The 14,458-nt window shown below is 49.1% G+C and overlaps 1 protein-coding gene across 24 annotated transcripts in view; it reads right to left on the bottom strand.

The window, feature by feature from the left end:
- The window catches only part of Agap1 (ArfGAP with GTPase domain, ankyrin repeat and PH domain 1), a 435,489-nt gene that overhangs the window by 64,149 nt on the left and 356,882 nt on the right, over positions 1 to 14,458 (bottom strand). For 8 of the 24 annotated variants that reach the window (XM_063267308.1, XM_063267307.1, XM_063267309.1 and 5 more), the window contains 2 exons: positions 13,640 to 13,774; positions 8,213 to 8,290 (listed from right to left, as the gene is read on the bottom strand). The exons of 10 other annotated variants lie outside the window; for them this stretch is intronic. In XM_063267308.1, coding sequence (XP_063123378.1) covers positions 8,213 to 8,290; positions 13,640 to 13,774 — 213 coding nt within the window. The remainder of the gene's footprint in view (positions 1 to 8,212; positions 8,291 to 13,639; positions 13,775 to 14,458) is intronic. 6 more of the 24 variants (XM_063267310.1, XM_063267299.1, XM_006245402.5 and 3 more) reach the window with 2 other exon arrangements.

Genomic DNA, 14,458 nt, shown 5'->3' with positions numbered 1-14,458 from the left:
TAGATCTCTGTACACTGCTCTTCCTTAGAGGATTTCTGCCCATGCCTCTAGCCGGGATCACAAGATAGATACACTGTGAGCTGGAGGGCAAATGGCTTAAATGGCTTGACTGAGGTACAGGTTTGGTCCCAGGGCTCTCAGTTACCTTCCTCCATGCCTTGGGTTTCAGGGGAGTCAGAGTGGGATCTCTGAAGGACCCCATTCTGTAAGGACACGCACACCCAGGTGGCGGCTAAGAACCCGGGTCAAGTGCTACAAGGATATCACCAAGCTGTCTGCCTCGTCCTGCCTCCAGCTTGGGTAGCCGTACGTAATGTTCTGGTGAAGCTGCAGAGCCACACTCTGGCTCTGCCTGGTCCTGGGAGCCATGCGTCTCTCTAAGGTACCCAAAGAGGCTGAGTTCACAGGAGCGCCAGGATCTTGTCACGTCCAGCAGGACCCACTGCACCACACTGTCAGTTTTCCTTCCGGTGGACACAGATTTCCCTCTGCCCTTCTGTACACCGGCCTTCCCCACCCACATGCCCCCATTCCTGGTGGTTTCCCTCTGCTTCTTTATGGCTACCTTCCATACCTTCTTGGGGATTTAGATTTCGTAAGGATCTCTTCACTCTCCTCGGAGCTCCCAGAGTTCCTCTATAAATGTTTTGACCACTGCACAGGATGTACACCCCACAGACACACACCGTTCTACCCCATTCCACAGAGACTCCACCTCACACTCTGTGGCACCTGTGTGCTCAGTTCTCCTCTGCTCTCTCCCTCATGGACACTGCTCTGACACCTCACTTCCAAGCCTAGGAATGAGTACTCGGTCAGGTCATAGTTCTGCTCGGTCTTCTTTGCCCTCGATCTCATTTCTCTGGAATAGCTGGCACTGACTAGATACTGCTACCGTCTTCCGAATGCTCAGTCATGCGGAATCCCCCACTTGGATGGGAGGAAGGCATACAACTGGGAGAGTAAAAGGAAGGCCGGACAAGTTACATGGTGAGATGGAGGACTCTGGAAGCTTCTGTGGACCGTGCCTCCTGTACGACCACCTCACAAGCCTGAACCTCTCTCTCACCTGGCCCAGGTATTTATAGGGGTCTTCCGTAAAGTATGCTCATCCATTTTGAAAAAGAGGAATGGGGGGGGGACAACAAAGCCCACGATAATGTACTCTGTGGGTACACAAAGCAATCTGAAAACTCAAGAGCAAAAATGTTCTGAAACCCGAAATTTTGAGTCTTGATGTAATACAGGATTCATTCCAGAACATGGCAGATGTTAACCCACAAAGCCTAAACACGCTGTGTACCCAAGGGGTGTGGTCCTGCCCTGTCCTCTGGTGGAGGTCACTGAGTGCCACCAGCACACTTCAGCCAAAAAGTGCTAGGAAGCCCATCAGCTTCCAGGGTCCAAGCCCAGACGTTCCTGCAGACAGCTGGCTACACCTTCCTACCCCACAGCTGGTTACACGGGATGTTTCACTGTCTTTATGGCCTTCTCCACTTTACAAAGGTTCCTGTCACTTAGAACAAGCACTGATAAAGCCAGTGTACAGTGTCAGTGCTTACCGATGGCACCCAGAGGCCCCCAGACCTGACCCATGCTCAGTGGCGGTGACTAAGAAAGCAGATGGCCCAGTGGAACACACTCTCCTCCTGTACCGCTCAGACATTTCACTAGGTGACACAGTGCCAGTCAATTCCCCAACGGCCAGAAGGCTGTGTTACTTTATAAACTGTCAGTTGATGATACTAGAGGTTTTCTTAGCAACCAGCTTTAATGATCGTAGGCACCATTGGCAGTGTGGGACGGGTCAGTCAGAGCTGAGCACTACTGTCCTCTATTTACTTATTGGCCTTTTGAAACTGGGCCTCACTTTGTAGCCCAGACTGGCCTCAGATTCAAGATCCTGCCTTGCCTCTGTCTCCCAAGGAGTGAGATGACAGGTATCCCCTACCACCACTGCCTCACCCCCAAACAACGGATGCTTAGTAAAAGGGGCCCATTTTAGTGTTTTATCCCTGGTGTCATTTGCAGATACAAACCATACTAATGTAATGACAGATATAGTGGCTTATGCAGAGTCTCAGGTTGTAGACGACCCATTTGGCATATATGTTAGAAGCATGTTCTTAGTTCAAGACATCCACACAAGCACAAAGTTATTTCCACCCCCAAGAAGAAGCCCAAAGGCCACTTCACCCTAGCCTGAAGCTCCAGGCTATGTACATTTTGGTCCCTAGCTCACTGAAACGGTGATGGGGCTCCGGGGGGACCTGAACAGTTTTCTGTGTTTAACGGTTGGCTGTGGAAAGGTCCACTATAATAGTATTTTAGAGCCATGAACCTGTCGAAACCAACCTGCCCAATTATTCCCAATGACATTAATAACACCGGATATCGCACTAATTGTGTCCAGTTTCTATGCAGACGAGGCCCCGGGGGGCTAATTTTGCCTCCTCAGGGGCGAGCATCTCAGCCATCAGACCGACTTCACAGAGAATCCCTCCTCATTACACAAGTCTGGGCTGTCAAACTTTTTTTCCCCTTAAAGGTTAATGGGCCAATCAGTCATCAATTATTTTTGTGGAATTCTAGCAGACAAAGGGTTAAAGGGCTACAGACAGCTGAAAATAGTTCAAATATGCGGCGGCTGTTTTTAACAGGAGACACCTGATGAAGATGAACACAGAGAACAGGGAAAGGCAGGGGGAGGGGTGGAGAAGACCTGGACACTTGCAGACACTGGCTGCACGGATGGGACAGGAAAGACAGCCATGCTCCAGAGTGGTGCGACCTGACCAAGGGAGCACAGTAGGTTTGTTTTCCAAGCTGAAAGGATGTATGGCCTGCAAGGAACACTTGGGCCAGTCTGTCACTGGTCACACGTGAGTCTGCACTCTGGAGGGGGAAGATGGTCTCCCAGGCTTCCTGGAGCCTGGGATCTGACCCTGAGGTCCCCCAGGGAGTCTGGCTACAAGGAAGAGCCTGCTTCCTGCTGCACTGATGAACAGGCACTGTGAAGAACTGACGTGGGCTTTGCTGCACAGAAGGGAGGGTTCAGGGGAAGGAGGGATGCATCCACACAGGCATGGCTGATGTCAGTTACCAGTGCCGTGAGCCTCGACGTATCCAGATGGGTACCGCTGAGCATGGCTAGACAATAAAACAGTCAAGGCCCTCAGGGAGAAGGGCATCCTGTCCTTGGTTTCTGTCACAGAAGGATGGGCCTTTGGTAGGGCACATCATACCTCTCTGCTCAACACAGACACCAACTCTGCCTTGGCCACCCCTCCATTCATGAACGTTAGTTAGCAAGGGGTTTCTGCAGTGGGGTGTCCACATGGTGGAGAAGGGCTTTCCTTATACTGTGTTGGGGTGCCTGAGAGCAGGTCACTGCACCTCTCTGTAAAGATTCATGCCTGTGTGTGGGTATGTGCGAGCGCAGGCACTCAAGGTCAGGAGGAGACTCTGGACTGCTTGAAGCTGGAAGCAGAGTTAGCAGGCACATTTTGTGGGTCTGGGAACCGAACTTGGATTTCCGCAGGAGGAGTGTGTACTCCTCAGCACTGAGGTGTCAACCCTCTGTGGCCATCAGCCACATCTGCATCAGCTGGCTAGGGGTGACATAGCACGTGGTCCCCACCTTCCTTTTACAAGGGAAGATCCCTGGGATCTAAGGAGCCTGCTGACTGCTGTCCTTATGTAAACTGTGAACAGATGAACAGCACAGTTTCAGTCTCCGGGTCTCTCACTGCCTGGGCCCTGTGTGCCCCGTGAGGCAATGTCATACACAGCCTCAGGCTTGTGTGCATGCTTCAGTGTTTGTCCCTTAAAAGCCCACGTGCACTTGGCATGTAGTTTAGGTATTTTATCAATGGCGGAAACCACCTGTTTAAGATATCAGCTCAAACCCACCACAACACAAAGGTCAGCTCTGCTCTTAAATTTTTCCCCACTTCTAAAGGGAACGATGGATGTGATGAAGGTGATGGCCAAACAGCACCCTGCATATTTACTGTCAGGAAGCTGTCTATGTCTTTGCTGTTCAGGGTCCTCTGGGCTGCTGTCCACCTTCTCTCTGTTGCCCAGGTGTGCTGAGTGCCCAGCATGGCCAACCTTGCTTTCCCTGAAGCCAATTCTGGAGTGGAGGTTTTACAGTCTGGCTTCAGCTCCTGTTTGAATACTAGGTCTCCAGTTGGCAGAACTGTTTGGGAAGGATGAGGAGGAAGTGTGGCTTTGTTGTAGGAGTGTGCCACTGTGGGTGGGCTTTGAGGTTTCAAAAGCCCACACCATTCACAGTTAGCACCCATAGCCTCTCTCCCTGCCTTGTGGTTGTGTCCAAGATGTGAGCTCTCAGCTAGTGCTCAGCACCACGCCTGCCTGCCTGCCACCATGCTCCCCACCCTAATGGTCATAGACTCACTATCTGAAACTGTGAGCCCCAATAACCCCTTCTATAAGCTGCTCTGGGCATGGTGTCTTGCCAGTAACTAAGGGCCGTGACTAAGGCAGCATATTAACACAGTCAGCACTTAGATATGCTAGCTTCTGCCAATTTGTCTCTATACTGACAAGTGACTTTCCATGGACTGAGCCTTTGGGTTGAATTTTAGTAACTAAGTCAGATCCTGCTCGAGAGGCCCATGACACACAGTGATGACCCAGAGTAGGTAATCTGTGTCTCTCTCTAGGCAGAAATGGACCTCTGTAGGGAAAGCAGGACCACAGGATCTTTTTGGACATTGGCTGACCCTTGGGTACAAGGGTCATCTGTAGTGTGAAGTCAGCGATATTCAGGCACTCCTCTCTCTCTCGACTGGCAGAGGGGTGCGCTCTGCATACTGAGCTATGCTTGCTGCTTCCACCCCCTCTTCCCTTTACTTCACCCTTTTATCCATATATAAGAGGCTAACAATGCTGTCGCTCTGGTCCCTTAGCTCATGAGTCCACTTGTCTCGTCTGCTAGGGGATGGCAGCCCTGTCTGCTATGTCATACTGACCTGGAGGATTTCTGCCATTCAGGGCCCCCTGTTTTTTCTTACATAATGTTCCTTGGTTCCTAGGTGCTCTCTAAGAAACATCTGCTACAGAGTCAAACACTCAAGCTGAGCCCACTCACCTAACACCTAGACCTCATTTTGCTTGGGCTGCTAAGAAAGACGGTTATTACCTCACAACACTAACAGGCCCTGGGGCTTGCTACACAGGCTTCCAAGACACGTTAAAGCTGCAACTCCTGCTGAAGGAATTGCATTCACTGTCACCAACCACAAGCCAGAGAGCTTTAAACCTGGACACTACAGGGGTTACCAAAGGCCAGCGCCTCGCTTTCAAGGATGGGCAAAGGATAACCCACATCTATCCTAAGAATTCCCATTTTTATACATTCTGGACTTGTCTACCATATGGATCTGAGAGGGAGGGGGGAGGGAGGGAGGGAGGGAGAGAGAGAGAGTGAGTGTGTGTGTGTGTGTGTGTGTGTGTGTGTGTGTGTGTGTGTGGTGTCCTGGTGTAAACAGCTCTGCAGAGGGTCTGGGGAACTTACGGCAACCTTGATTCCCCATGAGTAACATAATACTTACTTGGCAGGGGTACTGTGAGGCGCAAATGAGACAATGTGGTCCAGGGGCCAGAGAGGAAAGAAATTGAACAAAATAAACAAACAAAAACCCCCAAACAGTCCTTTGGTGAGATCCTGGGCTTCAGGCACAACCCTGTCTGTCTTCACAACCTACATCCCCAGAACAGTTCTACAACTTCTTCAGTCTCCTACCCAAAACTGGGTTTATTAATTGGCCTCCCTCCCAAATAATAAAGCCAATTTTTGTGTCTAGGGAACTGAACTCTGGAACAATTTCATTTTGGTGTTTTCTGGGAACCCCCCGAATAAATCTACCAAGTGGAAATCTTAAGAAACATTACATTTCAAGAGGAGCTTTTCAAATTATCTGACGAAAGTCAGAGTGTTTTGCACATACATCTTCATGAAGGGTTAGTTTACAGACAGTGGTCATGTGGGGCACATTAATTGCCTGGAATCAGAAAAATATTTTGATAATTTATGGAATTACATGAATTCTGCAGCTAATTATTGTATGTCATATGGCAGGAGGCAGCACGCACGCACGCACGCACGCACACAGGAAGAGTGGATGCACTGCTCAAATGAAAATTCATAGATGCAACCACACACTGAGCACACTGTGGCTAGAAATATGGGAGAACAGAAGAGTGGTTCCTGCATCCCAACCCTCATGGCTGCCTGTATCTCAATCCCCACAGCTGCTTGGCCCCAATCCCCATGGATGCCTGCAGTCCTCACTCAAATGGAGGGACCCCAAGGGTGTTAAGCTAGCGAGTATTCAGAGAGGAGTGGATCTCATCTGGTCGTCTCCTGCCCTCAATTGGTACCCTAAGTGGCCTCCTGCCTGAAGCTCTGGTTGCCTTGGACGCCAAGTCCCCTGTTATCCAGCAGTGATAGCAGAGGAGCGAGCCTTCGGCTGACTCCTTACATACACAGACTGTCAAGCCAGCCCAGCAGTGTCTTCTGGGAGGCCCTCCAGCAGGTGATGGGCAGGAAGCTCGAGGCTAATGAGACAACTGTTTGCCTTCTCGATGCTCCCAATCTTGTATCAGTAACTTTAAGACCAAGCTTACAACTTCAGTTTTTAAGGCAAGAGGTCAAGCAATAAACCTATCCCCTATTCCATATAAAAGAAATACGTGAATGATAGGAACGCGGGAAAGAGAAATACAAACCCCAAACCAAACATCCCTGTCAGGGAGCACACTGGCATCCTTGAAGCTCGGTGGAACACTGTAACTGATGAGATGGATTCTTAGTTCTCTTGCCTCAGTTTTGCTTTCTGAATGTTTTGAAGGGACATGTGGCCAGGCCAGGATGCAGTGACATGGGGCAGAGAACCTGCCCTGGAGGAGGGGTGCAGACACAGCCGTGAGTATACAATGGCTTTTTAACAAGCTGCCCTGCCAGTGTGGCTCTTACTTGGTGCGTTCACTTCTGCTGGAGAGCAGAGCTTTTGGGGTGGTGGGGCAGGAGTAACTGTGAAGGGACCGGAGAGAGGATGGGGACATAAATCAGGAAAGGTTAATGACCGGTATGCGAGGAAGGGACTTTGTTTACAGAAAACGGTGTGCAATTTAAAATTTACAGGAGATTTAATGCCACTGCTTGGCAATCGCTAAAATCAACAGCCCAGAAAACAGTGACATTAAGAAAAATATTACAGTTATAATCATCCCCAAATAAGTCAATTAGTGTTAGGGCGAGAGCTCGCCATTACTTGACCCATTTGGCTTGCACTTAAGTGAAAAAGGAACCCCTCCCCCCCATTACACGGAGCTTGCTGGATTGTGACCTGCTTTGCATCCTGTATTACCCGACAGCCTCCCTTCCTTGCACCTGGGTGGATGGTGCTGGGTTTTCCCTTGCCTGGCATCAAAATAATTCTGACCCTTGACATTTGTAATCATAAAAAAAAAAAAGGCAATTTATAATTGTGTTGTTCAAATGAAGGCGAAGGGCGCGGGGGAGGGGGATTCAGCCTGCTATTACACAAAAGCGATGACGGCTGTCTTCAGTGAGAAAGCAACCCGAGTCAATTTGTGAACTTTGGCACCAGACGACCTTTAGAAACAAAACAATATACGGAATTTACAAGCAATAGCAGCCCATGCAAATGGCCCGGGCCTGCTGCCTCTGGATTAGAGCTGCAGAGAGCATTATGGAGAATGCTTCCACAAAACAAATTAAGACTGTTACTTAAATGTCACGGCACACTATTGTATTTGGCTACAGATCATTACACCTGATACTAACACTTTAAAAAACTATAATAACTTGGGAAATATTACATTGAGTGCCCACATGTATAAAGGAAAGGGGGGAAAAGAGAGGAGAAAATAGGTTTCCAAAGTAATTTAAGCATCACTACCCTATGACTGAAGGGAAAGGTCAGAATTTAAGTAAGCTGAAAGGAACATGAATGGTAAAACAGAACACACAAACAAAAGGATGAAAAGACCACAGGGCGGACTGCAAACACAACAGGGGGCATGCGGCTGCAGGGCGGGCGCATTTCCATGTCTGCATGGGGAGGAAGGCAGGAAGGCAGGAAGGCAGGGAGGAAGGCGGGAAGGCGGGAAGGCGGGGAGGCAGGAGCCGGGGCAGGCGGGCGGGGCGGGGTGCAGTTACCTTCGGTGTTGGTGCTGCTGCTGCTGTATATGTTTCGCAGGCTACCAACACGGTTTAGTTTCCATGCTTTGCGTTTGGCTGCATCCCGAGAGCAGAGAGGGCAGGGGGGAAAGAGACAACAAAAAGGAAAAGAAAACAAATGAAAAAGGGAGAAAAGAAATGTCAAAGCAGCGCGTGAAGTCACCTCTGAGCGCACAGCAGGGGGGTAAGCACCCAAGGGCTCCTTCTCTGGTTCTCCACTCCCCCAGGACAGCACAGAGGGGCGTGAGAAGGTGGGTGTGCCAGCTCTGGTAGTGGAGTGAGTGCTCACAGATTCCCAGGCAAATGTGCCTATGCCCCCTTGGTAAGTCGAGGCTACTCGCTGAAGGGCAAATGCTGGCCTTTGGGCTCTCGTGGGCCATCCTTCAGAAGCTACGAGTTCTTTATCTGCCAAGTACAAGAATGTGTCCAAGCGATCCTGGTGGGAAGCAGGTTAGGTGTGCATGTTTCAGAGGCAGGTCTTTAAAATGAGAGCGTTTTTTGTTAACTCCTTCACCCCATCCTGAGAAGAACACTAGGAGAGAGCAGCAAAGCCCTGGGGACATCTTGGAGACCAGGTGGCTCCCCCATAGCAGAAGGCTCCTCAGACTCTTCAGAAAGGACAGACACCAAGACACTTCTAGTGGGATGCTAGGGTTACAGTGAATACTCAGCCAATTGCACACAGTGTGACACAGTGCAGTGCAGCTGTGGACACTGCCCACCAGATATGCGACAAGACACTCCAGGGACACAGGCATGTTACACACACACACACACACACACACACACACACACACACACACACACACACGACAGACACCTGAGGCTTGGAAAAATATGGCTTAAGGATTCCCTCAGCCCTTGAGGATACAGGTCACAGAACCCAACAGGAGTTGACAAAGTGGCTCCTGGGAGCCAAAGGCAGAGCCATATATCTTAGGCTGAGCCTGCCACTGTAGGCAGACACCAAAATATACAGCAGGGGTGAAAGTTGCCATGTTCCCAAGGAAGGGTACCATGGGTCATCTGTTTCTCAACCCCATAGTCAGGAAGAGAACCCACTGGACATTTACATCAGGCGATGCAGCACGGGCAGGATGCCTGATTGACCCTGACTCAGGATAGGTTAGCCATGCTTGTCTGCTGAAGTGTTCAAGTCATTCAGCAGCAGGCAGTGTGGTGTCAGGTCCTGGTTAGGCTGTGTGAACATGGGTCTCTGATGGGTAGAAAGTGACGTAGGGACATGTCTAGGTGAGTCTAGTTGCTGTACGCTCTCTTTGTGCTTCTTTAGAAAGATCAGCAAAATAGATGGGAGAAACACGAGCTGTCAAGCAAGCAGTCTCCGTTCTGAAACACAGCCTTATATATTTAGGGCAAAGTTTAATCACGAGAGCAAACAACTGTGAGTTCACTGTCCGTTGACTTAAAATGATTAAAGTCACTATAATTAAACACCAAAGGCTCACGATATAGTGTGGACAGCAACAGATAATTTGATAAGAAATCTAATTCCCTAATGAGTAAATACGTAAGGCTGCTGCCTGGAGTCTTCTTCCTATTGTGTATGGGTGGAGACTGACCTTTTCATGGGGGCTGGGGTGGGGAGGGGAGAAGAGTGGAGGGACTTTTCCCAGGAAGCACACCTGGGAAGGGCTGTTCAGATACCGGCCAGCTCCGATGTCAATCACAGTTTTCATGAAATCAAAGGCTTGCTGCACACAGACCCACCTGTCCTTCCACAGGTTACACCGTGTTCCCTTTTCACTAGTGGATGCTCCTAGCGCATATTTCATAAGTTCCTGGAAGAAGTGGTTACTATCGGACCTCCTTTTGGAACATTTACATATAAATAGGTAGACTCAGGGCTGCCCCGGCAGAAGTGAGAAGCTTCGGGAAACCTCCTCCAGGTTGCTGTGCACTCTGCATTTTTCAAGCTCTGTTCTCTCGTTACGGTTGGGATGTATAACCAGGAAGTGAACTTACAGCCTGGATTTCTATTAACCCTATTGATGAAATAATCAATTTTAACGAATAAAGTGTCACGGCTTTTTCTTCCTTGTAAACGAATGGCTGTTCTCTGGCTGATACCAAGGTCCTGATATGAGCATTTGTCTCTGGGGCACTGATTGCTTAAGTCGCCTTGTTTAGGAGATTTTCAGCAAGAACTACAGTCATGATCATCGATAACGCCTTCTCAGGGAAAACAGTCACATGGTACCAAATGGAGGCCCTAGACTCCAGCTCCATGCATTGGGCCGACCATCACATACCCCATAGCATTCCCTGGTCTCACTCTTGGCAAGAAGCATGATGTCTAAGGTCATCAAGCTCAAGTGGTTTTCTGTGCAAACTATTTCTCCTGAGAGGATCTTACCATACCCAGGCAGTCTCAAACTCCTCTTGCCTCAGTCTCAGGACACAGATATGCAACACTGTACCTCACTTGGATCATCGCTATGTTAAATTTCAGGTTTTTCAAAGACGTACTGAACACTGTTTTGTGTGTTTTGTTTTTAAAACGCCGGCTAACATTGAGATTTTGCTATGAATGTTCCCGCTCAGAATTCCATGTGGAGCTGGACGAAGGGCAGCGTGCTGAAAGCATGTGGCTGCCCGTGTGCTCGTTCTATCCACACTGCAGCTCTGCACCCGGGGTAAGCCGAGGTTTTCATCTGGATTTCAGCAGCTAGCTAAATGACAGGGGCTGCACCAAGGTCTCCAACGGCAGACAATTCCAGGACAGGGTACTCCAGGACATACAAGGCTGGACCCAAGCACAGACCCTGGGTGTGCTATCTCCCCTCCCATTTCACAGATGCAAGTTCACATAGGAGGACAGAAACATCGCTAGGCTTTGTAACACACAGCTATGAGTGCAAGGGGAAATGCCACCCTCGTAATGACAACTAAACAGGCACAGTGAACTTCGTCGCACACAGGCTTGCTTTGGAACCGCCAGAGCAGGAGGCTGAGGGAGCGAGGCTGAGGGCTGAGTCCTTAGGGCAGAGGTTTAAAAGTATCATCACTGGACTGAGTAACTAATACCTTTCTTGTTGCTATAAGTGCAGTGTAAAAGAATGAAGGCTGTGTTTCGGCTTACCGTTGGAGGGTAAGGTTTGTCATCGTGGGGAAGGCCAGCTGGTCACGCCATATGCAGAGTCAGGAAGCAGACACGGGTGCTGGTGCTCAGTCTCCCTTTCTCTTTATTTAGTCTAAGACCCTAGCCTACAGTTCGGTGTTACCCACAATTAGGGTATGGCTTCCCTCCTTGGTTAACCACAATTCAACTACGGCGGCCTGTCTCCAGGATGCTTCCAGGTCATACCCAGTTGACAGTTAGGATTATACATGACGATGGTTGCAAAGTTATTTTGTAAGGATTAAAAGGACTGAAAATTCGACACACGCAAGCTAAAAGCACAGAGCAAGGTTGGTGACTATCTGATCCAACACTGGTATCGGCGACTTTCTTTGAAATAAGCATTAGTTATGAGCACTGAGCTAGACTGACAGGACAATTCTGGGGGACCAGAGGATGTCCCAGTTGGAACCTGTGATATCAAAATAACAGGAAAGAGGAGTGTGCTGATTTCCACTCTCCGAGGTTTAATCGTTTCTCTAGTCTGTAGCCCCAGGGTGGCACCCTGCACCTTCAGGTCTGTGGTGGAATCACACCCTCTGCCCAAGTCACGCTCTGAGTGGGAACGACAGGTACAGCCCCTATCCCAGTGCCTTCATACAGTACCTGATGGCTATGAAAGAACAACTCGGGGTCCCCCCGAGTCAAAGACACACGGCGTTCAACTTTTGGTAATCACTAACAGACAGCCTCGGTCTTTCAAAGACGAAGAAGAGAAAACATGTAAATTACGGCTCTCTATGAAACTGGAGTGACTGGAATCACTTAGCGCACACAGCCCTTGACCACTACACACCTCCCCATTCCTGGGAGCTAGATTTTCATACGGACTGGAGCAACCTTCGGGGACTCAGAGCTTCATTTGAAAGGACCGTTTCTGTTATTCTGTGTCCCTAAATAAAACAATAGCTTTGTTTTACCATAGCATGAAAAACCGGAAAGCAGAATCTTAGTGCTGAGACTTCCAGCCAGCTTTTATTAAAAGGGATAGAATATTCCCTAGTCTGTTGCCATGTACAAGACAGCAGGGTTGCATCCTAAACTCCCCCTCCACCACGACACCAGGGAAACAGACTTACGACGTCACCGCTGCTCTTCCGATAGCGGCCTTGGTTGATTAGATAAGTAGTTCCTGGAGAGCCAATTTAAAAATGCTGCACCCACGAGGTGGTTATGCCCAGGCCTGTAAGCTGGCTAGGCTGGATACATGAAGCACATCCTGGGCACACACACAGAATGGCTGATGGAATGAGGAGGCTGCTGCAACCCCACGGAATCAATTAGGAGAGCAAGCAGGGTCTTTTTACCTATCCCGAGCGAGGCCACTCACTTCTAACAATGTCTCATCCCAAGAAGGAAATGAATAACCCCTCTTGCTCATACAAGGGAGGATAAGCTGATGCCTTAAAGAGAACCCAAGCCATCGCCTTGTCAGACAGGGCAATTCCTTGTCCACATTAGACTGTATAAACCTAAAGATGTTACCAGTATAAACCCTATCAGTGCAGAAAACATCACCTTTGCTCCTCAGAGCTGAGGGCTGACTGTGTCACCAAGGCCACCTCCCAGGAGCCTCTGCTGGGCAGTGAACGAATGGTACTGTGGTTTTGCGTTGCTTCTAATGTGGGCTGCCCCAGGATCTTTTGTCTGCAGCAATTATGTCCTGAGAGACTGGGGTGGGGAATTTCTTTTGTCTAGCTCTCTGATTGTTCATTTGCTTGACCAGACTGTGTAAATGTTTACTTCTTTTCTTAAAAAAGGCAGGGACTTGATGATAGGATGCAACCCAGAAGTTTCTGGTTTATGTGAACTCACTACTTGTCTTGTGCAGGGGCTTCCCACAGTGGCTGCTTCCCAGAGAAGGAGTCCTGTTGAAACATTTCTCAAAGGGGACTTTGAAAGGATTAAACAAAATCTGAGACCAAGCAGATGGACACAGCACAGCCAAGTCTAGAAGTCAAAATACCTGTGCTGCTGGTAGCACCCAGTGAGACCAGTCATCTTCCCAACTCTAAACCACAGGCAGTAAAGTATCTCCTAAAAGGAAAATACTGGAACAATCTATCGATCCTTAATTGAATGGTTTCAACTTAATTTCTAATAACTTGGAATGCCTTTCTTTACCACAGACACTATTTTGACTAGAACACGTTGGGTTTGAAAACCGATGAGGGCTTTTATGTAGTGGACTGATGCAGGCACTTTGGGAAATGTCAGTAACCCTGGCAGACAGAAAGAATAAAATCAATGCAAAACTTCAGACTCACCAGAAACCCAGAAGCTCCCAAGATGGGGCCGTGGGGCTCTTTTCTGGCCTAAAGATGTATGGAACTGTGGATGGAGATCTCCAGGGCGCCAGGCAACTGGGTCTCTCAGTCTGAGGCCAGAGTGTGAATGTGAACCTGGGGATTGTAAGATACCAGCATAAACAAGCACTGTCTCCACGATGTGTGTTTATGATGTGGACTTTGTTGTCTGGCCTATTTGCAGACAGATTAGTAACTCACAGGAGGAGACTGAAGGGGCATTTCTCCTTATTTTTCTGGGGCAATGTTTTTGAGGAAGCTCAGACCAGAAGCCCATGGCCTCTTGGCTTCCATGTTCACTTGAGCATAAGGGAAGAGCGGAAGACAGGAAGGACCCTGGAACTGTGGAGAGTACTGTCCCAGCTGTGCCACGGTGTACTGCAGGGTTGATGCCTGGCTTCAACCAGTAACATACATGCATGTTCACACACACACACACACACACACACACACTACACACACACACTACACACACACTACACACACACTACACACACACCACACTACACACACACACCCCACACACACACACTATACACACGCACACCTTACACACACACACACCCATACGCACACACACACCCACCCATACATACCACAAACCCATACACACCACACACCCATACACACCACACACACATACACACACCACACACACCTCACACACACACACACACACCCATACACACCACACACCTCACACACACACCACATACACCTCACACACACACACGTGCACACACGCACGCACGCACGCACAAAGAGCAAACCGAATTCTCA

The sequence above is a fragment of the Rattus norvegicus genome, chromosome 9 (genome assembly GCF_036323735.1).
Source record: "Rattus norvegicus strain BN/NHsdMcwi chromosome 9, GRCr8, whole genome shotgun sequence".
In the NCBI taxonomy this organism is placed as follows: domain Eukaryota; kingdom Metazoa; phylum Chordata; class Mammalia; order Rodentia; family Muridae; genus Rattus; species Rattus norvegicus.
This window is presented reverse-complemented; position numbering and strand designations above follow the sequence as displayed.